The sequence below is a fragment of the Brienomyrus brachyistius genome, chromosome 6 (genome assembly GCF_023856365.1).
Source record: "Brienomyrus brachyistius isolate T26 chromosome 6, BBRACH_0.4, whole genome shotgun sequence".
Lineage (NCBI taxonomy): Eukaryota > Metazoa > Chordata > Actinopteri > Osteoglossiformes > Mormyridae > Brienomyrus > Brienomyrus brachyistius.
The window spans coordinates 15,885,327-15,910,872 of record NC_064538.1 but is presented as its reverse complement, the minus strand read 5'-3'; the positions used below and the strand labels follow the sequence as shown (position 1 = coordinate 15,910,872).

Here is a 25,546-nt window from a genome sequence, read left to right as displayed (position 1 = left end):
ATGGCAGGAGGCAGAGGGCAGGAGGCAGTGGGCAGGAGGCAGAGGGCAGGAGGCACGGGAACAATACGGACAAGATGCCAGTCAATCACACGGCTGAAATACTAAATAAATGACTTTCCAACATTTGTCTTCTGACGGGATCTTGGGCTTGGGATAAGGCTGTTTATGGCAAATTTTACAATATTATCTGGAGTCATAAACTCTTTTGTTAGGAACAGTGTGTTTGTAAAGATGACCTGTTTAATATGACTCGCTTTGACTTTACAATGACACCTAGCTGTGTACTGATGTTGAACGCAAAATGTCAGAATTACACACAGGAGGACGCACACCGTGTGTGGGGGTGTTAACGGAAAGATTACTGCTGCGCAAGTCAAAGGCAGCTGTTGACATAGACGCAACGCACCTAGCGCAGTGTCGAGTAACTGCCGGTTTATTTTTATACTCCCTTTTCAGTATAGTTGCGTGGCAGAAACATTAACACCATGTCGCACTTTAACGTGTAACAAGACAACTACTAGTGTAGCTTCTGTTGACTATCATGTTAAAACATATTGATACTAAGTGTTTTTTTTAACGTTTGCACGTAAACCGCACTCAGATTGACCTGTCACAGTAGGGCATAAGAAGTGTAAGTGATACTGAAAGTAAGAAAGGAGGGCCAGCCGTTGCTCTCCTGCCACTGCCGGTGCACTTCTCATAACCTGTCTACCTTCCCAGAAGATCATGGCTAGAGGAGGCTGCAAGAATGTCTTCCTCTCGGTGTTTGACTACAAAACGGAGAAGTATGTCATCGCCAATAATAAAAAAGTCGGCCTGCTGTTCCGCTTCTTCCAGCTTGGAGTGCTTGTATATATAATTGGGTAAGATAAATAATTTTATTTCTCATAGTCTATTGTTGTATAGTGTATATTGTATTGTCACAGCCTCCCTGATGTGCTCTCCCTCCTAAAAGTTTTTTAGATATTATTTTTTTAGGCATATGTAGATGTGTTATATTTAGAGATATATGTACAGGTATTATTTATGACCCCCTCCTAAATAGCCTTACTGTCGATCTGTCTGAGTGTGCTGTAGTCCTGTTGTGTTGTACGTTGCATCTCTGGTCCTAGGAAGACGTTAGTTCGTCTCACTGTGCGCTTTAATTAATGCATATGTTAATGTATATGGTTAAGATGACAATAAAGCTCTACTATTACTATTTTTTGCATGCCTCGCAGCGTTCACAGAACCTTGTATATGAAGCTGCTTGTTATCGTGTTTTAGGACTTTTTAGATTGCTTGGCATGGACAGATTTCTTGGTACGGTCTTTAGTTAGCCTATCTGTAATTCATCCCGACTGAGTTTTACAAACCAGGGCTAAATGTGATCACATTAAATGCTTTAATTATTTTGTATCTTTGATACTGTGAATCAGGGGCGCCGCTAGCAATTTTGGGCCCTATGACAAAATATGAGGTTGGGCCCCCCTACCACACCCATTCAGATCTCTGGGGGCCCCTAAAGGGCGTGGGCCCTTAGAATTGTCCCAACTTTCCCCCCCTTAGCGGCGCCCCTGCTGTGAATACATTGCAAATAAAGAGAATTATAAACAATCAGGTTAAATGTAGATTAAGTATAAAATTTTGTTGGCATGGTATGAACTGTTTTAGTAGAATTTTGTCTCATCTCATCTCATTTATCCGATTTTAATAGTTTTCTCAGTTACTTCTAAGTTTGTTTCATTATTTAAAAAAAAAAAAAACAGCTCACACATTCCATTAGGATAGATCTGCAACATACAACCCCAAATCAGAAAAAGTTGGGACAGGGTGGAAAATGTGAATAAAAAAATAAAGCAGTAATTCACAAATGTCCCTTAATTTTTATTTCATTGCAGACAGTATGAACACAAGATAATTCATGTATTTTTTGGTCAACATCATTTGATTTGTAAATAAACATCCATTCTTGCCATTCAGGCTTGCAACACATTCCAAAAAAAGTTGGGACAGTACAGCATTTACCACTTTGTACAGTTCCCCTGTCTTTTAACAACACTTAAAAGACGTTTAGGCATTGAAGAAATCAAGTGACTAAGTGTTGCAGGTGTTAGTTTGTCCCATTCTTCCTGCAAACAATGTTTTAGGTGTGCAACAGTACGGGGTCTTCTTTGACGCAATTTTCGTTTCAAAATGCGCCAAACATTCTCTATTGGAGACAAATCAGGGCTGCAGACCGGCCAGTCAAGCATCCGCACCCTCTTCTTACGCAGCCATGCCTTTGTTATGCGCACAGTATGTGGTTTGGCATTGTCTTGCTGAAATAAGCATGGGCGTCCCAGGAAAAGACATCGTCTTGAAGGCAGCATTTGTTCCTCCAAAACTGAGATATACTTCTCAGCATTGATGGTGCCATCGCAGAAGTGCAAGTTACCTTTGCCGAAGGCACTGACACAACCCCATACCATGACAGACCCTGGCTTTTGGACTTGTATCTGGTAACAGTCTGGATGGTCCTTTTCCTCTTTGGTCCACAGCACACGGCGTCCATTTCTTCCAAAAAAGATGTGAAAAACCGATTCGTCTGACCACAATACACGTTTCCACTGCACAATGGACCATCCCAGATGCCTTCGAACCCAGAGAAGCTTCTGGATGCTATTTATGTAGGGCTTCCTTTTGGCACAGTACAGTTTTAGCTGGCATTTCCTAATGTAGCTACGTACTGTAGTGCTTGAGAGTGACTTCCTGAAGTAGTCCTGAGCCCACGCAGTTATATCATTTATTGATGAATGACAGTTTTTAATGCAGTGCCGTCTGAGGGCTCGGAGATCACGGCCATTCAGTTTAGGTTTGCGCCCTTGGCCTTTGCGCACGGTGATTTCTCCAGATTCCCTGATTCTTTTCACTATGTTATGCACTGTAGAGGGCGGGATGCCCAAATCTCTTCCTATCTTTCTTTGAGAAATGTTTTTCTTCATCATTTCAAAGATTTTTGCCCGCACTTGATGGCAAACTGGCGATCCTCTGCCCATCTTTGCTCCTGAAGGAGTAGGCCTTACCTTGATGCTGCTATTGTACCGAATCATGATTGCAATCACCTGTTAACATCACCAGTTTCAAATCACATCATTATTTAGTTATTATGCCTCATTACTACCCCAGAATTGCCCCCGTCCCAACTTTTTTTGGAATGTGTTGCAAGCCTGAATGACAAGAATGGATGTTTATTTACAAATCAGATGATGTTGACCAAAAAATACATGAATTATCTTGTGTTCATACTGTCTGCAATGAAATAAAAGTTAAGGGACATTTGTGAATTACTGCTTTATTTTTTTATTCACATTTTCCACCCTGTCCCAACTTTTTCTGATTTGGGGTTGTAAATTATTAATGCATTGCTTGGAGGTTGTGCAGTCATGCCCTATAATATAGGCCTAATATTTATAGAAGTGCTTATTAAAAATTCCAATAGTTATCTCTTGATCCTTGAGACACCTGGGGAGCTGGGGGTTAAGGGCCGTGCTCAAGGGCCCACAGACATGTGACTGTTCTGCTGATCGTAATGTATTTTTTTGTACAGTACTGAATATTGGAAGCCTTTTACATTCAAATTATAAAATGCTTATCTTGCTGTTATTTCCTGTAGTGTAAAGTCTAAGGCTAAGTGGTAATTAATATGCGCGTTTTGTTAGCTGGGTTTTCCTGATACAGAAAGGCTATCAGGAAAGAGAGGAGTGCATCCAGAGCAGCGTGATTAGCAAGCTCAAGGGGATGAATCTCATCAATACATTGCAGAATGTATCCCACGTATGGGGGCCTGAAGATTATGTCATTCCTCCACAGGTGAGTAACCTAGCGTCAGGAATAACAGGGTTGCATGATAGATGGTGTACTGGTAAAACACATCCTGCATTAGAAAAAGCAGACTTTCCATTATACTTTGCATGCCCAATTGTATCTGGCCTCAATTATTGAATTCCATGTTAAAAATCTAACAATGCAATGAACGTCATTGCATTTAAATAATTAAAACTGAATGTTGAGAATGAGATAGCAAAAGCCTTTCTGCAATTTCCAGGATGATGTGGCTTGCTCCATAAGTGTTTTATGAGTTAGTCGCAGAACCCACAGTCGCGGGAGCTCAAGGGAGTAAAATCATAAACTCATTGTGGGTCCCCAAGGACCGAATTGGGAGTTAGAGGGACAACCATCAATTGCCTAAGAGACTCGAACAGATTGCAATATACAAACACTTAGTTTTGTGTTACAGGGCGAAGGAGTTTTCTTTATTGTTACAAATTTCATCGAGACGCCCAATCAGAGGCTGGGGTACTGTGCAGAGGTAAGAGCAGGGATCAGTGCTGTATGAATGAAACTGAAAGGTAGAGAGTTGCCCTTGTAATACCAGGAGCTGTTATTGTATCATTTGTCACATAGAGAAAAAGGTGTGTGTCACTGTGTGTGTCACCGTCCAGTTTTCACTGGTTTGGCAGACAATGTGACCGAAACAACTAGAAAATAATCTCACTTGTCAGTGTAAATTAACATGAATAATGTTCCTGCCACAGTGCAGTTGTGTGACAATGGGTAGCATTTCCTGAAAGTACATCTGCCACCAAAATTGAATTTTACTTTCAGTTTGTAAAGTTCAACTGCTTTTTGGTTTTAAAGATGTGCAGGAATGCTTTATTAACTCATTAATTAACTAAGGAAATGTATTAACTCTCGGTTATTATTACTATTAATAATAATGACGATAATAATAATAATAATAATAATAATAATAATATTGTGTTTCTTATAATAATAATATGTGTATCTGGTTAACCCAGGGGACCGTTGGCTGGAAGGTCTTCAGCTCAAGACGCTTGATTTTTTTTTTGGCCAAAAGATGAACTGTACCTTGAGACCTCTGGTTTAACTGCTAAAAATATTTAGATAATGTATGTAGTAAGCATAAGACATGCCGACGTCATACCAAACATCTCTTAATAAATGGTTTGATGTTGTTTGCAGAGCACGAAGGTTGTAGATGCTTTGTGTGAGGATGATGGCGACTGTATAGAGAAGGCTACGGTGAGAGCGAGTCACGGTATGTGGCTGGCCGTAGCTTGGACTGCATGTGGTGTTCATAAACACGTACTACACGACAGCCTTAGTCTCTGCAATAAATACTTTTATTTAATTTTCCTATCTTTTAAATAAACAACACAAGTACCTTCAAGGTTGTCTTAAGGGTCCTGTGGCTTAAAGTCGGGAATATGAGGTTGTGATTGCTGCTGCTAGCAGGATGTCGTTCACTGGGATGTACATGAGCTTGAGTTTGTACGTATTTGTGTCTGTTGCAGGGATAATGAGCGGTCGGTGCCTAAACTCCACAGGCACCTGTGAGATTTACGGCTGGTGTCCAGTCGAGACCAACCATAAATCAATGTGAAGTCACCTGCTCTTTTTCTATTATAATTTAAAACTAATTAATTTTAAAATGTTGAGATTGGATATCTTGTCACTGACCTTCAATCACTGTCAAAAAGTAATTCTGTTGTATGCTATATATATATATATAGCATGATTCTGTTATAAGTAGTAAGATTTGAACTGATGTTTTTCTAATGAAAATCTGTCATTTTCCAGGGATGCCACCCTAATGGGTGCTGTGAACTTCACTGTCTACATAAAGAATTTCATCAGGTTTCCTCATTTTAACTTTTCAAAGTGAGTCTTGTGGTTTTTCTTGTAGAGAACAGTAGTGTACAGATAGGGTTGGGTTTGTTGTTTCTGGCTCCCCACTCAAAAAGCCACTTCAGGGCTCCCTGTTTAAAAAACCAAATAAATAGCTAGCAGTCAGAGTCAGGATGTTGTAGCCAACTAGCTGGTTAGCATAACACGCTGTATCATGCATGATTTGAGTGGTGGTGAAAACTGCAGCTTTGTGCAGATCTGACATACTGTGTATAAGAGCACAGTAGTAAGAGAATGTTTGGTGAACTTGAGATATTTCTGCATTCGTGCATTATCGCTACATTCTGTAGAAGGTTGTCTGATCGTTCTCTCCATATTAACAAATCATGGTTAAACAAACCACATAGAATAATATTCCATCCATCCATCCATTTTCCAAACCGCTCATCCTACTGGGTCGCGGGGGGTCCGGAGCCTATCCCGGAAGCAATGGGCACGAGGCAGGGAACAACCCAGGATGGGGGGCCAGCCCATCGCAGGGCACACTCACACACCATTCACTCTCACATGCATTCCTACGGGCAATTTAGCAAGTCCAATTAGCCTCAGCATGTCTTTGGACTGTGGGGGGGAAACCGGAGTACCCGGAGGAAACCCCACGACGACATGGGGAGAACATGCAAACTCCACACACATCTGACCCAGGCGGAGATTCGAACCCGGGTCCCAGAGGTGTGAGGCAACAGTGCTAACCACTGCACCACCACACCACCCTTCATTATTACTTCATTAAATTTAGTTTTTTCTGAAAGTCCAAAAAAGAATGGCCCCTCATCTATTTCAAAGAAAAATGTATGTATTTGCAATTTTGATGCTGAAGTTTGTCTTTTGTAAAGGTGCTATGTAACACTGAACAAACCAACATCGTATGCAAGGTGTACCCTAACCTAATGTTCTGTTATGGACTGGCATTGTGTCCAAGATGTACCCCAGCCTAGTGTTCTGCTATGGACTGGCATTGCGTTCAAGATGTACCCCAGCCTAGTGTTCTGCTATGGACTGGCATTGTGTCCAAGATGTACCCCAGCCTAGGGTTCTGCTATGGACTGGCATTGTGTCCAAGATGTACCCCAGCCTAGGGTTCTGCTATGGACTGGCATTGTGTCCAAGATGTACCCCAGCCTAGTGTTCTGCTATGGACTGGCATTGTGTCCAAGATGTACCCCAGCCTAGTGTTCTGCTATGGACTGGCATTGTGTCCAAGATGTACCCCAGCCTAGTGTTCTGCTATGGACTGGCATTGTGTTCAAGATGTACCCCAGCCTAGGGTTCTGCTATGGACTGGCATTGTGTCCAAGATGTACCCCAGCCTAGTGTTCTGCTATGGACTGGCATTGTGTCCAAGATGTACCCTAACCTAGTGTTCTGCTATGGGCTGGCATTGCGCCCAGGGCGTACCTCAGCCTAGTGTTCTGCTATGGACTGGCATTGCGCCCAGGGTGTACCTCAGCCTAGTGTTCTGCTATGGACTGGCATTGCGCCCAGGGTGTACCCCAACATACTGTTCTGTGCTGCCTGGCTCCCAGTGACCCTGGTCAGGAAGATGCACAAATAAAGTCAAATATACTATGCGTTCACTTACCTTTTTCCAATATAATATCATCACTGTCCAAGGAGAAACATATGTAGTGTTGTTGGACAGCAATGTTATACTGTATTATATTTTAAAACAGAGTCTCCTGCATTATTGTTAGAATTCTAGTCATATTTTAGGTCATAAGAAATGAAGAATATGGATGTTTTAGTTGCTTTACAAATTTGTCACACCACACCAGCCTGCTTGCTCATCAGTTAAACCCTTCCTTATAACTTGTAATGCACCAGACAGGTGTAAATGTAGGACTGGAGGGGGCTATATAGTTTTAAATCGCATGAAAATTGGTTGGTAAATTAAAATGCATACTTATTTTATTTCATTTTATTTTTTGATATTATTGCCCGCGACCCAATAGGATAAGCGGTTTGGAAAATGGATGGATGGATGGATGGATTATTGCCCGCGACCCAATAGGATAAGCGGTTTGGAAAATGGATGGATGGATTATTGCCCGCGACCCAATAGGATAAGCGGTTTGGAAAATGGATGGATGGATATTATTGTTTTTTTAATCAGAAAACAGCCAGATCCACACAAATAGGTGCCACTGTCATGGTTTAAGTGGTGATTGTGTTAACTGGTGAAACACGTGGCTATGCGACATGCATTCACTTATTTTTGCAAAACCCAGAAGCAGATTTGTCAAGTTTGGAGAACCAATCAAAATAAATAAAAGACACACGCTAATGAAAAAAACAACTTGTCCTGCGTAACTGTAAAATATGACAAACATGCATGCCGTTGTAGAGGTGTTGTAACAGTTTATGAATATAAAATTGAATCCCTTATTAAAAAAGATTGTTCTTAAGTATATATTTTAAGTAACCTGAAATATGTGCATGATCAATTCTGAATATTGACAGTTTTAATTCACTTTTCCAAAATTGACAAATCTGCCATCACAACTCTTCTGCAAGGATACTTAAACACTGGCGTGTGAATGCGCTTCTCACCAGTTAACAGGATACCTGCATAAGGCATAACAGCAGAACACAAACACAAAAACAGAGCGATTCCGGCAGAATACAACAGAAATTAAGCACCGTCCTGGTTAATTTTGGGGTGAAGGGCCTTGCTCAAGGGTCCAGCTCTAAAAAGAATAGTTTTTTTTTTGTTTGTTTTTTAAAAGTCGCTTTTAATTAGCAAATGATTTCTTATTATGTATATAAGTTGATTATTTGGTCACTGGACAGAAAAGACAGCCATAAGACAGAGGACCATTGTGTGTTTTTTTTTTCAAATTTTACTTCTATCCGTTTTACAGATCAAATGTCTTGGATACCAAAAATGAAACTTACTTGAAGAGCTGTTTGTACGATAAGATCGCCAACCCGTACTGCCCCATCTTTCGGCTGGGAAATATTGTTGCATGGTCGGGAAATGATTTTAACAGGATGGCTGTGAAGGCAAGATCTATTTATCAAAATGAAATATTCACTCAGATAACATTTGCAAGATTATGCAGCATTTCCTCAAGTGTTAATACATTTGTCGATGGGTGTATGATTTTTCCATTGTTTGAGGAAGGTGCCCTTGTATGCCTGGGTGACTTACAACCTTCACTAACTGAATTTATTTTGTTCAGGGGGGGTCAATCGCAATTATGATTGAGTGGAACTGTGATCTCGATAAAGACATATGTAATCCGGAGTACCGCTTCACTCGGCTAGACCACTCAGCCAACTCCATCTCAACTGGCTATAACTTCAGGTATCCCAAGCACACAGACACCCTGCTGGATGTATCACACAATCAGTGGTACATTTGATAAGGTTTCACACATACAAATAAATAATTTGGCCATTGGCTATATAAAAAATAGGGATAACATGAAATTTCTTTACTATAAACTTAAAAACTGTTAAATAAGTTACAGTAGCAAACACTTGTCATGGCATGAATAACGTTGGAAAATATCTGAATATGCGAATACAAAAATGCAGCCTTGTGCCCTGTACTAACCTGGGATGAATGGGTGTTACAAAAATATGCATAGAAAATTGTGTTTGTTTTCTTGGATTTCCAGGTATGCTCGTTATTACAAAGACGAGGCAGGACAGACTTATCGTACCCTTTATAAAGTATGTGGGATTCGATTCGACATCATAGTTAATGGAGAGGTATGTAAACCCTTGAAATATTTAACCTTGGTGTAAATCTAACTTTTTTTCTGTATGAACTGAAAGTAAGAGTAATTTCTGTTTGCTGACATTTCAGGCCGGAAAGTTTAATATAATCCCCACTGTAGTTAATATTGGCTCTGGATTGGCTGTGATGGGTGCAGTGAGTACAAAAACACAAGACTTTTCTGGATGTTTTTCAGCAACCTCAACAGGTTGTGCTAAGAGAATACAGTTTAAAGGATGAGTAAAACACTAGCTGGTTGTTTTTAACTAACAGTAAATTTGGATTTTCAAATGGAAAATGTCATAATAGTGGTGATGCTTGATTCTGCTTTACAAAAATTCTGAAATGAGTGCTTGGTATCATTTCAGGGAGTTTTTATCTGTGACTTGGTGCTGTTATATATGATGAAGAAGAGCACACTATACAGAGAGAGAAAATTTGAATCCGTGATGCAGTATAACTCTTCCAAATGGTATTGACCTTTGATTTATCCATTTTATTTAAATGGAACTGATTCAGTTATGGGGTTTAATATTTTTTTGTGATCAGCGTGTTACAAACTTACGGAGCCCAGGAGGGGACATGGGAGGAAAAAAGATAAACATTTGTGAGATCTCGCAAAACATTATCGGGAGAAAAAAACAAACATTTGTGAGATCTCATAAAACATTAATAGCTGTGTTGTATCCGTTTGAAATACAAAAGATGGATTTTTGGCCTATTTATCGACTAATAAGTATAAATGTAAACGATGCAGACATGTCCAGTTAAGTGTGCTTTAAGCATTAAACTTTGGGGGACAATGCACACCATGTAACTTTCATATTATGTGTTCTTATAATAATAATAATAATTATTATTATTATTAATAATAATAATAATAATAATTGAACTATGTCCATTCACTGCCAGTGACTAAGAAAGACAGCTGGCCTATTGATCATAAAGTGCAACCACCACCACGGAAATATTCTGTAAAATTCGACCGTACATAAATCTTAAAAATCGGTGTTGTTCGCTTTTGTTGAAAGATGTATGGCAGCTGGAAAACCAAATCAAGATCATTTTTACCGCGGTGCCAGAGTTAAGGTTTCGTGTATGCCTCCCTGATATTCTCGATTGATGATGTATACATGTATGGAAATGGAATTTCAGCACCGTGATAAAGTTAGCTTTATATGCATTTTCCCGGCTGTAATATCTTTCAACGTGTTTTTTAATATATATATTTCAATTTTTGTGCGCACGTAATGTTCAACAGCCCATCTGTCTTGCTTAAAGTCACTGACAGTGAATTAGTATAAATAAATGAGTATTAAAACACATAATATGAAAGTTACATGTTGTGCATTGTCCCCCAGAGTTTAATGTTTAAATACACTTCACTGGACATGTCTATATCGTTTACGTTTATACTTATTAGTTGATAAATAGGCCAAAATTCCATCTTTTGTATTTCAAATGGACACAGCACAGTTACTAATGTTTTGCGAGATCTTGCAAATGTTTCTTTTTTTTCCTCCCATATCCCGTCCCGGGCTCTGTACAAAGTGTCCCTGCAGAAAGCAAAAGAAGTAAACATCGCAAATGTTTTCAAACATAGATCAGATTCTCTTTTTTAAAATATGCAGCTAAAAACATTGGAAGGCATTATGCTATTTTCGCAGTTAGCTGAAATATCACACCATGCTAAGAATACTCCAGTGATTTCTTTAATGATCATAAATAGTGCTGAAATGACTCACGGTCAACAATTTTAAATGAAGATGAAATGCATGATACATATGGAGCTATGCTTTTTTTCACAGACTCCTCCTCAGCAATTTGAAGTTACTCATCATGGATGCTGAATGTGCTCTGAAAATGTGAATCTAAAAGAACAGCACCTCATCTATTTTAAGGAAAAATGTTTTTATATTAATTTTTATGCTGAACCTTGTCTTTTGTAAATTTGCTTTGCCACATAGAACAAACCACCTGAATGTCTGTTATTCGGGCTAGTTTGGCTGTGAAATGTCAGTGTTACTTTTTCTACAATGCAATGCTAGACCCAAGGTGATTATGCATTTCCATGGGTGAAGTTCATTGCTGTGTTTAAATTCCTGGATGAGCAACCTCTTCCTATGCATTAATACCTTGTTACTCTGCTGTTTCCATCCAGTGTTAGTTTCTACTCAGAATGTAAATGATTCCAGTCAAAGTTAAACCATTGAAGATGACTCTTCAGACAACAAAATTAAACGATTGTCTGGAGATTATTTTGCTAGTTGGTAGCAAAATAATCTTTAAATGAATTTCAAATTTTGTTAGGTATACTGAGAAGTTGTGTTATATTTGTGACTACCTGAATTGCTATAATAAAAAAGATCTTACCAAACAAAAAGTTTCTTTTGATTCTCACAGACGATGTAGTTGTCAGAATCTTAAATAGCTGAAATGAATCCATTACATAAACAGCTAACATATGGTGAGAACTATTGCACAAAAAAGCTACTACCATAAAAGCCACAATATTCATAGTGTGCTTCAGGAAACAGTGTATTGGTTACTTGATAAATTAATTAAAGCTTTGTAACAAGTCTGGACCACAGTTTCTTCATTTACTTTAATATTTCCTGACTGGCAATGTCGCCTCACACATCTGGGGCCAGGGTTCAAGTGTCTGTCATGGCTCCTTGTGTGTGGAGTTTGCATGTTCTCCCAATACCATCATGGAGTTTCCTCCAGGCACTCCAGTTTCTACCCATAGTCCAAAAACATGCTGATGTGAATTGGAGTTACCAAATTACCCGTAGGTGTGCATGTATAAGTGGGTCCTGTGATGGTTTGGTGCCCCATCCTAGATTATTTGCTGCCTTGTGCCTGTAGCTTCCAAGATAAGCTCAGGACCTCCCACAACCCTCAATAGGACAAGCAGATAAAGAAGATGGATGGAGACTCCCTTGTTTGCACTTCGACTCAGCCGTATAAACCATTTGAAATGGCCTCGGCATATCTGCGGTCCTTGAGCAAGGCCCTTAACCCCCAGCTCCCTGGGTGCTGCTATGGGTGGCTGCCCCTCGATGGCTGGCTTGCTCTCGCCTACAGAGAGCAAGTTGGGGGAGGTGTAAAGAGAATTTCCCCACAAGGATCAACAAACTATCTATCTATCTATCTATCTATCTATCTATCATTATTAAATATCAGGTGGAAATGAATCCTAACTAAAACAGCATTTGACAAAGTGTGTTGTGTTTTGGTTGCTACTAAAATAAAACAAAATGAAAGCATTGTGTGTTGCAAATTCACCAATATTACATATCCAAGTAACTCCACCCAAGGTTGCTTATATTGCCAATACCCTGTTTAACAGTAGGAAAATGTATAATTAAAGGAAATGTTACACATATACTTTAATCAGGAAAAAAAATGACATTTCATTATTAAATCTGTCAGACAAACATCACACACCTTTACACAAAACAGAAAAAAACTATTGAGACACCGATACTTCAGCTTTATCTCGTTATCTCTGACAATTTTAATATTTCAACCGTGCAGTGCGTAGACAACTGTAGAATCTACAAATTATTAGACATCCCTTATTAACAAGAACTTATGTTGAGGGCCACCTCACCAGTATTAAGACCCTTTAAACCACTAACGTGTTATGTGTATACCCCATGGTAAAAACCATGAAAACTGTGGATTTGGGGATTACACAATCACTGACCTGGGGATTTGTCGCTAATTATCGTTATGTATAGTTTTAAATATATGGGTAAAAGTTCTGTAGTTCAATACAAAATTAAAGTCACTGGAAGTGTTCTGTTGAAGGTTACCTGTGACTAGTGAAATATCTGATGCACTAACACCCTACAAGTGGTACACTGAAGCGGAGTCCTGCAGTTTTAACATGGGGGCTGTGGTACATCATGACTCGGTCAGTATACATGCACCATGCCGTACAGAAAGGTCCAGAACAACACGTAGGTGAAGAGACCCCCGACCAAGCCCCCCGTGAACAGCAGCCGTCGGGACTTGAAGCACTTATTCCACCGGCGACCGGCCTTCAGTATGAGTAGCAGGGAGAGCAGAAACGAGGCGAGAAAGTAGAAGACGAAGCCGTAGAGACCAGTGAGGCCCAAAATCCCGGCGGTGGCTCCAGACAGGGCGGACACTGACGTCCTGCAGTAGTCCAGCACCGCTGCGTTACCTCGTACGGCCACCTCGCTGATGAACTGCGGGCCCTCCCTTTTGGCTGCCAGCCCCGTCATGTCTTCCACTATAATGTCTGGGGATCGCTCTAAATGAGAAAGCAAAACATTTATAAAACACTAATATCGAAACACGCGATCTGCATAAATGGATGATGCTGAGGTACGTGTTAGCTGGACGGCTAACGCCTTACCGTCTGAATAGGCCAAATGACTACAAGAAGCTCCTTTAGTTTTCGCAATCAATCACACCCACATTGTTCGCATGAAGGAGTCAGTATCCTTTGGGTCGCCGAAAGCGTCCAAGCAACACACAGTCTGCTCACCACCAGATGATTAAAAAAAAAACCAACAGCTCGGCCACGTTAAAACTGCAACCCCCGTCACACGGATTTAGACATTGCTCTTTTTGCGGTGCATTGTGGGAACAAAAAAAATCCACATACCTTTCATAAAACATATATTATTTTAAACTTTGACATTCCAGATATATACAATATATTTCATAATTCGTTTTAAAATCCATTAATATAAGTACAGACAGTAATTTACGGGATGCGTATAATTGTAACCTTTGACCCTTAAAATACGGTAACACGGAAGGGCAAAATAGATATTTATATAAAAGCGAATTAACTAAGAAAAGGGATACTGGACGCAAACAGAGACGATTATAGTTTTAATATAGCTCGTCATCAAGAATACGAAACATAATTATAATACATGCAGACGGGCTGGTAAAGCATTGACCATCGAGCTGATAACGAAATGATTAGTCAGCTATTTAGGTCGCCGTGTTAGTTGCTTCCTCTCTTCCGTTAACTTGGAAATTGTTGTAATTTCCCGTTTAACCGGTGTATTTTTATCAGTTAAATGCAGAAAGGCGTTTGCCATAATTGCATTTTGTGCTGTATAATCTGTGAGTGCTAGAACATCATGGCATCGTCTCCTACACCTACCAAGTATATCCTCGGTATGGACATGGGGACAACTTCAGTCAAGGTGGTTCTGCTCGATAGTCACTTAAGGAAAGTGACAGACGCTTGCAGCCTGCCCACAACCGCTGACAGCAGCAACCGTAACGGAAATGTACGCTATTAATAAACTATTTCTGTTTAAGTGGCTGAAATGATAAATATCGTTAATACATAGTTTGATATTCATTTGTAAGTATTGACTTCATTTGTAGAACGGAAATAATAATAATTTGCTGGGGATTGTTTTAGAAAGAAAAAAAATAATGTTTTGTGAACTGTACTCGCAGGTCATGGAACAGGATCCTGGGAAAATTATAGATACTCTAAATCAATGCATGACTTCATTGCCCAGAGACAAACTCCGAAATGTCACCAAAATTGGGGTGTCTGGACAAATGCATGGGGTCATGTTCTGGAAGACAAAAACAGGTAGAAAACTTTAAATATATCAGATTAGTAATAAGTCCCTGGATTTCATGTTTGGCTGCCTGCAGTCTTATGAATAATTTAAAAAGTTGCATAAATTAGGGTGACCAGATAATCCATCTAAGGGTGGACACTTTGAGCTACTTCTGGTTAGTTCAGTTCTTCTTGTGCTTTGACTGGATTGTTTCCTTGATTGAAAGACCAATCCAGCTGGTTCATATTAACATTAGTGACACATGTATGATTATAGGAAATAGTAGTTTACAAGTCCTGTTCGAGTTCAAAGTGTCCTTCCAGATATGGATTACCTGGTCACCCTTCATGAATTAAACAGTATCGACCAAGTGTAACACTTTGAAGAGCTAAAGTACTGCATACCTGGGACTGCAAGGAAACACCAGGAGGGACTTTATGTGAACCATGTAAAAAATTTTATTAATAATATGCACATCCTTTTCAGTTCAGTAACATACCACTGTCTCCCTCCTAACCTGCTTCCATGTAGATGAATCATGTTACAGTATATTATTGGCTTTGCAATCATTTGTATGTTAAATTTCTACAGTTTACTGATTAATGCCAATTCATTTGATGAAGTTCTTATGGTCCACCGTTGGTGATTCATTCAGATAAATCTTAATATACTGGTAAATTTTTAAATCTTGAACGATACAAATATTAATTTCCTTCTATAACAATGGGGCCTCAATGTCAGCTTTAAGTAATTCCACAGCATTAGTGTGAGTAAATGTTATCAGTGTTGCCCCTGGGTTCTAGGTACTCATTTCTACATTAGCAGACTGAAAAGTAATTTTAACAGGTTCAAGATGTTTCCAAATGAAAATATTTAATCTTTTAAGGCTATTGCTTATGTTGGTAATGGATTTAGAGGTTTTATTTCTTTGTCACCTTCCATCTTGTTCTTCTATTGTAATGTTCCATTAAATAACAGTCCATCCCTTTAAGACAAGAGCCTCCAGGAAGTGACATCATTTATGGCATCATTATGGCATCAGTCAATATAAGCAAAGAGGTTAATGAATTTTATGATGTTTCATGGTTTTAGTTCTTGCTCACCACACTCTACCCTGTAAGATAAAATTATAAAAATAAAAAAAGAATTGAAGAATGTCCAGATAATCATTGTCTTTAGAGTAGGGCACTCTTGGCCCTTCACTGAGAAATCTTAAGATGTCCATTTTGATTCTGTTGTAACATGATTAAATGTCCCACTCAAACCAAAATGGTGCAACAACTTACAACTAACACTGAAGTACATTTGTGATTTTATAATAAATAAAACTAGTATCATTTCCACATTTTAAAATGTAATAACTTAAGAATGACCATTCAGTAAGAGTGGGACATTTCATCCTAGCCATCTAGCATCTCTCTATGGGTAATATGTTGTCATTAACAATAGCATTTTTAGCTAAAGTGTGCCCTATAGAGAGGGACATTGGTATGTGTCAGCAGTGCAAACCTATCTCCTGCTGTTGTCTCCATGGCTATCAGCTTGCTGTTGGGACCAAGGAGATCATGGTCTCATGTTCAGGACCAAAGGTGTGAGTCAGCTGATTACTTGGCAGGATGGTCGGTGTAGCAGCGACTTCCTGTCCTCACTTCCGAAGCCAGACTCTCACCTTAATGTGACCACGGGCTTTGGGTGCGCTACCATCTTCTGGTATCTCCAAAACAGGTTTGGAACTGCTATGTTTACACACAAGCAAACATGCTACAAAAGACAATATTATTATATGGATTGTTTATCTTACAGTGGTTTAAAATTGGTATTTTTGCCATTTTAATGCCTGTGAAAAATATGCATTTTTGTATTCCATCCATCCATCCATCCATTTTCCAAACCGCTTATCCTACTGGGTCGCGGGGGGTCTGGAGCCTATCCCGGAAGCACTGGGCACGAGGCAGGGAACAACCCTGGATGGGGGGCCAGCCCATCACAGGGCACACTCACACACCATTCACTCTCACACGCACACCTACGGGCAATTTAGCAACTCCAATTAGCCTCAGCATGTTTTTGGACTGTGGGGAGAAACCGGAGTACCCGGAGGAAACCCCATGATGACATGGGGAGAAAATGCAAACTCCACACACGTGACCCAGGCAGAAACTCGAACCCGGGTCCCAGAGGTGTGAGGCAACAGTGCTAACCACTGCACCACCGCATTTTTGTATTATGTATTATTTTGATTCTGATATTTCTGTCACTTCTATTTTTGCATTGCAGACTGGAGTTTTTGGCCGAATTTACCTCAGCAGGAACCATCCATGATTACGTGGTAACTATGCTGTGTGGCTTGGACAGATGCTTGATGTCCACCCAAAACGCTGCTAGCTGGGGATACTTCAACACCAGCACTAACCAGTGGAACTTGGACATGTAACTTGAACATGTAATTTTTTGTATGAGTGTTTGACCTGCTTGATGTATAGACGTGTGTGTGCGGAAACCTTTAACTGTTTTTACATGGATTGCCCTAATTTGTGTCACCATTTGCATGTTGTGCACAGTTCTTTTGTTGCATTCAGAGTAGCATGCTGTAGCTAGGTGTGTGTGCATGGAATATGCATGGAATAGCTAGGTGTGTGTGCATCAGGTATATGATGCATGGAATAATGCATTGAGGAAAAATATTCTTGTTGAACATACTGCAAATGAGAAAGTAATAAATGAAATTCACATAATATATATATATATATATATATATATATATATATACACACACACACACATATATACACATATATATATATACACACACACACACACACACACATATATATATATATATACACACACACACACACACATATATATATATATATGGGTTTGTCTAAATACACGCGCTTACACATAACATTGGACATAAGCATTAAAAAGTGTATGTGTGCTTGTGGTCTAGCCTGAGCAGCAATGGCTTCCCCATGGAGCTACTTCCAGATCCTGTGGCCCCTGGATCCTGTGCAGGATTTACCTGCTCCAAATGGCACGGGATTCCTGTAGGAACCCCCGTTGGGGCGGCCCTGGGAGATTTCCAATGCGCCGTTTACTCCTGCATGGTGGAAAGGACAGATGCAGGTGAAGGTTCCAAAAGCTGCGGACCCCTCACTGGCCCTTTCCTGATCGTTGTTGGAATCTTACTTTTGCCTCTCTCTCTGCCCCCCCCCCCCCAGTTCTGAATATTAGCACTTCGGCCCAGCTAAGCTTTGCTATGCCAGCAGAATTCCAGCCCCCGCGTGTACCCGATCCCAGCTCTCCGGTCTCCTACTTCCCTTATTTCGATGGTGTTTTCCTGGCAGTAGCAGCATCCCTCAATGGAGGAAATGCAGTGGCTACCTTCGTGGATATGCTAACGGCATGGATGAAAGAACTTGGTGAGGGAATGTGAAATCGGTAGCCTTTCAGGGTAGAGGCAGCTCCCGTAAACCATAATGCAAATGGTCTTTTGTCACATGCACCAACATACTCTTCATGTGTGCAATGAGATGCTTTTCCCTGTCCTGCTGTGTGCTCTAAAGGAAATATGTGATACAAGGAAGAATAATATACAAAGAAAATAAGATTAAAATAACAATACAAATAAAATATAATATGGGCAATAGAAATAAAAACTACTGATATCTGTAACTATCTATATTTACCTAAAACAATTTACGGTATGATGATGTATGATGAGCAGTGAGGAGTCATGTACAATGTGTAATAGTGACCTGTTAGCGGTTAAGAGTCCTCATTTCACATACGGACTGAACCTATATCTTCGGAACATGGTGGGCTATCTGTATAACATGGTGGCTTTTGGTTTGAATGATGTTTTAATTTTTTTTATGCCTAGGAGTGGAAATAAGCAGCTCTTCAATTTACTCGCAAATGATTGAAGCCGGTTTAAACCAGAACAGCAGTGACCTGAAGGTGAGGCCAACCATTCTGGGCGAAAGGCACGATACCAGCTGCTTAGGCCTGGTGTCCAACATCTTGGCCTCCAATGTCTCCCTGGGTCACGTAACCCGGGCACTGTGCCAGGGGATTGTGGAGAACATAGCCACAATGCTGCCCCCCCAGCTTTTGCTGGAGTCGGGGGTGAAGAGGATAGTGGGTAGTGGCAGTGCTCTCATCCGTAATGAGGTGCTCAGACAGGAGGCAGAGAGGGCTTTCCCATTTCCTGTACAGTACAGTGAAGATGCAGACTCTGCTGTTGGCGTCGCCATGATTTTGAGTGACAGAATGTGATTGACCATTCAGATCAAAATAATGCACACGTTCTGGAATGGTCACTGACTGACGAGCCTACTATCAAGGGTTGATCAGGAATATGCTTTCAGTAATGACATCTGGGTGGTAATTCTAGTGAAATTGCCCAAGATGATGGTTCGTTTACAGGTAATCTGTACACTTTTTAAATTTCAAGACTATGTAGCATTCCAGGATAACACAAGGCTTAATGAATCCTTTAAATAATATTTGTAAAATATGCTGTTGGCTGCAAGATATCACATCGCAATATAGTCGTGATTATATGGTTGGTGCATGTGCGATAATCAACAGGATTTTAGATGACAGGAGGATTAGTTTGGATACCAGCTTTTCTGTACTATACGTTTACTTACACCCACAATTTAGTAAGCAGATTACTAGTATGCTAAAATATTAATGTATTGTGACACCTAAAAGTTAGTAATCTCTATAAATTCAGGGTATCTGTGACGTCCAGGTGCATGAACAGGGAGCATGGATGCAGTATACGGGAGACCGAAATCCAAAACAAAGGGGTGTTATTTCTAGCAGGCAGACAAGGAAGCACACGGTCGACAACGTTAATGACAGACCTGGGGAAACAGACCTAAAGAGGAGGGTCCAGCTTCAGACGCTGTAGAGTGAAGCTCCATCGGAAATACGTCACCTCCACGGGATACACATGATCTCAACTCTGTGTTACAGCGAAAAAACTTAACCTTAACCCTAACCCGAGCTCCACTTTATGTCCTTAAAGATCACTTGTTTCCTATGGAGATGACGTATTTCCAGTGGAGTTCTACAGGCGTCTGCAGCTAGACCCTCTTGGACTTGAACGCGGACTTAAATACAGGACATGACATCAGAATAAACGCAAGACAGTTGGTACGCTGGGACTTCACATGAGGGTAATGAGGTGGGCGTGGCATACACAAGGACTGGACGCGCAGGTCATGACAATATCCTGATATTTATTAAATTTGGTTAGTGGAGCGCCACATACTACTGTTTTGGTATGTCATGAAAGTCATAAGCACTGAGATGGCAGTGAAGAAAGCGAGAGCTCAACAGCCAAATATCTTTTGAAAGCGGAAATATACTAAAAAGCTGTCTGGACAAATGTTTCGCCTGGTCCTGCAGGTGATAATTGCACATACTTCTTTTTCCCTATGAAAATCACGCTGAGTGTGGCTCATGTTTTGTCTGCCATCTGTGCTAATCATCGGGCCGTGCTGTTAATCTCCACGACATTATGGTGTCCTAATGTGATAGGATGCATACTGCTTAACATTGAGTAATTGCAGCTCCCCCGTGAAATTGTGCTGCTTCAAATCAAATTTATTCATACGATTGGATTGCTGTTGTGGAAAGGCCATACGCTGCAGCCTCAGCACTACTTGGAATTGTGTGTCAGCATTCCTCCATGTAAACTTTAGTCGACTGTAAAATATTGACGAAGAGACAAAATAAACTTGACTATACCGCAGGACTGAATTCTCTAATCTGATTTAAAACTATAACACACAAGGGCTTCCGGTTTGTAATGTAGCAAGTGGATGCATACGAGAGAGCTCCCGGGCTAATCATAGTTCATTTTTCTATTAAGTGAAACCTTTTCTTTATTCTAGCCTCTTCATGTGTACAGTAAGTAGTCTGCGCTTTGACTTTTATGTGCAGAAATGAGCTAATCTAATAAAAAAAAAGCAATAGCGCTCACACTCCGGCTGCAACTAACGCAGCTAGTAAGATAGTATCCTCTTTAACCGCTAATCCGCTTACCGTTAGCTCTCCAACAACACCCGAAGAAACCAATACAGCTTTACCGCTTACGATGGACCTATTGTCCGCAGAATTGGTGCAGCTGAGGTGCTTAATAAAGGAGAATGTTTCTTCCCTGATTGGGGAGTTTACAAAGCCACTCCAAACCAATCCTTTTTAGACAAACTCGACAACCTTGAAAACTGATCACGATGAGCTAATCTTTGAATACTAAACATCCTCGAAGGCAGCGAAAATGGTAAGGATCCGATTAAATTCATGTTGGAGTTGCTGATGGAAGTACTGGGCCCCAGGGTGTTTACCGTCTCACCTGATCTGGAGAGGGCAATCCAGTCCTTGACGTTTGGTCTTGGCCAAAGGAAATCCCATTCTGGTTTGCTTCTCCAGTTTCCAGTTGAAAGAGGCCGCGCTGCGTTGGACTAGAAACCACGAGTTGAAGTTTCAAGGTGCCACTATACGGATCTATCAGCACTTTAGCCCAGCGCTAGCGAATAAACGGGCGGCATTCAATAGTGTAAAGCAAGCCCTGTACCAGAAGAACGTTCGATTTCAACAAACATCATTTCTATGGTGGTATTGATATTGGTTCCCTTATGTACGACCTTTTGTATTTGTACAGGGGTTTCACGAATATTTTATTACTTAATCGCCTCCTCTGCTTTCAAAATTTCATCTATTCTGGAGTGTTATTAGGTTTCAGCTTGAACCTGGGAGCCCTCTTGGTTTAAAGGAGGATATATTACCAGAAGTTATAGGAATAGTTTTAAACCTGCAGCTTGCCCCAGTGAGGGGATCAAGTATAGGTAGAGTTCTAATTTTATTTCCGTTTGGGTGGGGAGTAATGTTTATGGTTCGCAAAAATCCAGGGGAGACCCAATCAGCTCTGTTATTTGAATTTTTGAGGGATCTCATTCTCATTACCGTGTACATTGTTATAATCACTTTATTACCGTATTCCAGACATCACCACTATGGGAAGCTTTAACGCAGTGAAAACTGATAAACGATTCATTAGCTGGAATGTTAAAGGACTTAACGGGCTTGTAAAGAGAGTAAAAATATTCAACCACCTTAAGCATTTAAAACCTGACATCATATTTCTTCAAGAAACTCATCTGTTGTTGAAAGAGCAAGTTAGACTTAGGAAACCTTGGGTGGGACAAATTTTTCACTCTAGCCTAAACTCTAAAATCCGTGGCACATCAATACTGATACATAAAAAAATTCAGTTTAGCGCAATTAACACTACCTCAGACTCACAAGGTCGCTTTGTTGTAGTATCAGGACTTCTTTTTCACAAACCAGTTGCTTTGGTTAATGTTTATGTCCCCAATTGGGATGATGAAGAATTCATGGGGAAAATGATCTCTTTAATACAATATTTGAACTCTCGGCAGCTAATATTCGGGGGTGGCTGATAAAGAATTCTGTAAACTAATATCTGAGAAAATTGATGATTTTTTAAAATTAAACAAGAATGATGGTGTTTTCCCTTCACTTTTATGGGAAACACTAAAAGCGGTACTTCGAGGTGAGAGTATTTCATATTCAGCTAGGATTAATAAAATGAGAAGACCCAAACAGGACCAGCTCATATCAGCAATAGCTAATGTCGATGCCCAATACTCCATCTTCCCATCTCCTGAACTCGATAAAAAGAAACTCGATTTTCAAACCCAGTACAACCTTATATCAACTGAAGTATGTATACTATTGATTTCACGTGGTTATTTTTCCGAGTATGGTGACAAAGCTGGCCGTCTTTTGGCACACCAACTTAAGAACCACTCGGTGACTGCAAATCACACAGAAACCAGATGGGGAACTGACTAGTGATCCGGAGGAAACTCATGAAACATTTGTCACTTACTATTCTAACTGTGACCTTGAGAGGTAAAGTGGGCTATCCCACAAAAACAAAGTTTTGAGAAAATGAGCTCCAAAGTTGAAATTTTGTCAAAAAATCAGTGTGCCTATACCCTACAACTGATATATATCATAGGTAGCACAGAGGTATGATTTAGATAGTAACAACTTATCCAATTGAAAATATTCAATAAAAAGGGGGTAGGGGTCAAAAATGTGGGATAGCCCACTTTACCTTTCAAGGGCACAACTTACGCACATCGCATGGGGAGTCAATATGGAACATTTGTTCAATGGTCTCCAAATTCCTTTTATAGGTACAATGCTTAGGACTAGAACAGCACTCCCATTGCAACTAGGCATGGACGATATGACGATATGCAATCGTGAAGACGATCTATGTGTTGACGATCTGCCAAAGCAGAGAGATCATAGAACTGTCTATATGGATTACATTCTATCTGTCTATTGCGGCTCTATGCTCTTCCTAATTTTTTTCCTCAGCCAATGCGCACTATTTGCTAATCCGCTTAATGCCCGCCTTATACATACAGCGCTCAGTTACGTGCAGTTCTCACTCCACCATTTTCTTTGATTCTGAGTGTAGCGGGAAGCGATGGCTGAAAGTGAGAATGTAATGGATGAGTTGGTCCCTAAAAAAACTCTACATCGGTGATATGGAAGTGGTTTGGCTTTTACACAGACAGTAAGGAATAAACAGTCATTATTTGCAAAGTCTGCAGAGAAAAGGTTTGCACGTTTAGTTCTTGTTGATATGTTGTTCTGAAGTAACAAAGTATGTATTTAGCTTTAAATAAACTTGTTGGCAAAATTGCACAAATGGATTAAAATCAGTTCAGAAATGTTCTTTAGCCAAAATCCTGTGTTGTTCTTTACGACTAGATTTTTACAAAGCGAAATACTTTGGTTGTACTGTTCAGTAACTTGAAAAATAGTAAAAAACATCTATATCATTTAAATCATTATAAATACTGTGATAAAATTGAAATCATGATTTAACTGTAAAAAAATCGTGATATGATATTTTTGCCATATCGCCCACCCCTAATTGCAACAAACAGAAATTATCAATGCAAAGCGGTGATTCACCTGGCCCAGACGGCTACCCGATTGAATTTTTTAAAACATTCTCCAAGTTATCAAACATCCTTCTTGATATGTTTATTGAATCCCTTTCTTGTGGGTCATTACCAAAAACACTTACTAAGGCTTCAATCACTTTGTTGTTAAAACCAGGTAAAGATTGCACAGATTGTGGCGCTAGACTCAGTATTATACAATTTAAAGTATTACATAGAACTCACCTTTCAAAAGTCAAACTGCACAAATTCTACCCTAATCTAGATGCTACCTCTGACAGATGCCATAATGCCCCCACTAACTTAATTCCCATGTTTTGGTCATGTCCTGCCCTGACAGCCTATTGGGCTGTAATTTTTTTAAATATTATCAGATGCTCTCAATGTATATCTTCAGCCTGATACATTCACAGCCATTTTAGGTGTCTCTGATGTTATGTGGTTAAGGAAAAGATATAAAGATATCATCGCATTTACAACTCTGTTGGCACATAGAAGAATATTACTCCACTGGAAATCAGCAAACCCTCCCAGATTTTCCTTATGGTTGACTGATTTGTCTCAGTTTATACAATTAGAAAAGATCAAATATTCAGGGGGTCTAGGGATTAATTCTTCTCTGTTTGGGGTCAGATTTTGTCTTATTTGGGTAAGATTAAAACTATGCCCACTATTTCATAATGGTATATAGTCTTTATTTTATTTTTTGGTTGTCTCAGGTTGGTTTTACTGTTTACAGTAATTTTGCTCCTTTTCAGATTCTAACTATTTAGGATGATATTGGAGAAGTTTGTCTTTTGTATCCACTTGCTATTTATGTATTTTTATGTGCATATACATGTGTGACTATGAGTAATAATGTATATCTTTGTATGTATGTTTGGCAATGGATACATATAGGCCAACAATGTACGCGGCTTCCCCTTTTAGTTATTATCTAGTGTTTTTTTTTTTTTGGCTATGTGAGCGAACTCTGTGTTATGTGGAGGGGTGGGGGATTGTTTGCTGTTCATACCAGGTTAAAGGGAAAAATGGGGACATTTCTGCCAAATGCTCATTGTACTCAATCTTATTGACATTTCCAATAAAAAATATATTATAAAACAAAACTTGCTTGATCTTCATGTATTGGTGAAACAGAAATAATAATTATAGTAGGTTAGGCCTCTGTGTCAGTAAAGCCAGAGTGTATGCATAAAGAACAGTTGTGACCCTTCCCTCTACTGTAAGTTGCTTTGAATGAAAGTGGTGGATGAATCGTAATCGTAAGGTTGCTGTTTCGAATCCCATGGACCGCAGACCAGACAAATTGCTATTGGGCCATTGGGCAAAGTCCTTAATCCCCAAAACACTCTAGTGGCAATGGAAAAATGACTGACCCCAAGCTTCACTCTCATCTGTGTGTGTGTGTGTGTGTGTGTGTGTGTGTGTGTGTGTGTGTGTCTCAGTGGAGAGCAAAATGGGATGTACGAAACGATGCATTCCAATGT

The 25,546-nt window shown here is 39.9% G+C and overlaps 3 protein-coding genes across 6 annotated transcripts; 2 read left to right on the top strand and 1 right to left on the bottom strand.

The window, feature by feature from the left end:
* The first annotated feature begins 73 nt into the window (after window positions 1–73).
* On the top strand, window positions 74–12,039 carry p2rx5 (purinergic receptor P2X, ligand-gated ion channel, 5). 2 transcript variants are annotated; one of them, XM_049016922.1, is made up of 12 exons: window positions 375–863; window positions 3,681–3,831; window positions 4,259–4,330; window positions 5,005–5,080; window positions 5,337–5,421; window positions 5,623–5,703; window positions 8,592–8,733; window positions 8,913–9,037; window positions 9,354–9,447; window positions 9,545–9,610; window positions 9,823–9,926; window positions 11,263–12,039. In XM_049016922.1, coding segments are annotated over exons 1-12 (1,134 nt in total). In that variant the 5' UTR covers window positions 375–726; the 3' UTR covers window positions 11,264–12,039. The 2 variants fall into 2 exon arrangements, with proteins under 2 accessions (XP_048872881.1, XP_048872879.1); XM_049016924.1 differs by lacking the exons at window positions 9,545–9,610; window positions 9,823–9,926 and having other exon boundaries at window positions 74–863.
* A 790-nt stretch (window positions 12,040–12,829) lies between these two features.
* Window positions 12,830–14,683, bottom strand: emc6 (ER membrane protein complex subunit 6). 2 transcript variants are annotated; one of them, XM_049016928.1, is made up of 2 exons: window positions 14,610–14,683; window positions 12,830–13,739 (listed from the first exon to the last, which is right to left on the bottom strand). In XM_049016928.1, exon 2 carries the CDS (start codon window positions 13,708–13,710, stop codon window positions 13,378–13,380), a length of 333 nt encoding a protein of 110 aa, XP_048872885.1. In that variant the 5' UTR covers window positions 13,711–13,739; window positions 14,610–14,683; the 3' UTR covers window positions 12,830–13,377. The 2 variants fall into 2 exon arrangements, with proteins under 2 accessions (XP_048872885.1, XP_048872884.1); XM_049016927.1 differs by lacking the exon at window positions 14,610–14,683 and adding an exon at window positions 13,845–14,203.
* Window positions 14,241–23,823, top strand: shpk (sedoheptulokinase). Of its 2 annotated transcripts, none has more exons than XM_049016920.1 (7): window positions 14,241–14,739; window positions 14,915–15,056; window positions 16,569–16,752; window positions 17,305–17,457; window positions 17,981–18,156; window positions 18,252–18,452; window positions 18,914–23,823. In XM_049016920.1, the coding sequence occupies exons 1-7, from the start codon at window positions 14,587–14,589 to the stop codon at window positions 19,306–19,308; spliced, it is 1,404 nt and encodes a 467-aa protein (XP_048872877.1). In that variant the 5' UTR covers window positions 14,241–14,586; the 3' UTR covers window positions 19,309–23,823. The 2 variants fall into 2 exon arrangements, with proteins under 2 accessions (XP_048872877.1, XP_048872878.1); XM_049016921.1 differs by having other exon boundaries at window positions 14,686–14,816.
* Window positions 23,824–25,546: the final 1,723 nt, after the last annotated feature.

Bases quoted from the DNA above. Each gene is read 5' to 3' on its own strand.
- p2rx5 (XM_049016922.1), top strand. From the start codon at position 727: ATGGCTAGAGGAGGCTGCAAGAATGTCTTCCTCTCGGTGTTTGACTAC. The intron at 4,331-5,004 runs GTAAGAGCAGGG...TGTTGTTTGCAG, and splicing joins GGCTGGGGTACTGTGCAGAG to AGCACGAAGGTTGTAGATGC. The intron at 9,038-9,353 runs GTATCCCAAGCA...TTGGATTTCCAG, and splicing joins TCAACTGGCTATAACTTCAG to GTATGCTCGTTATTACAAAG.
- emc6 (XM_049016928.1), bottom strand. From the start codon at position 13,710: ATGACGGGGCTGGCAGCCAAAAGGGAGGGCCCGCAGTTCATCAGCGAG.
- shpk (XM_049016920.1), top strand. From the start codon at position 14,587: ATGGCATCGTCTCCTACACCTACCAAGTATATCCTCGGTATGGACATG. The intron at 15,057-16,568 runs GTAGAAAACTTT...CATGGCTATCAG, and splicing joins GTTCTGGAAGACAAAAACAG to CTTGCTGTTGGGACCAAGGA. The intron at 18,157-18,251 runs GTGAAGGTTCCA...CCCCCCCCCCAG, and splicing joins GGTGGAAAGGACAGATGCAG to TTCTGAATATTAGCACTTCG.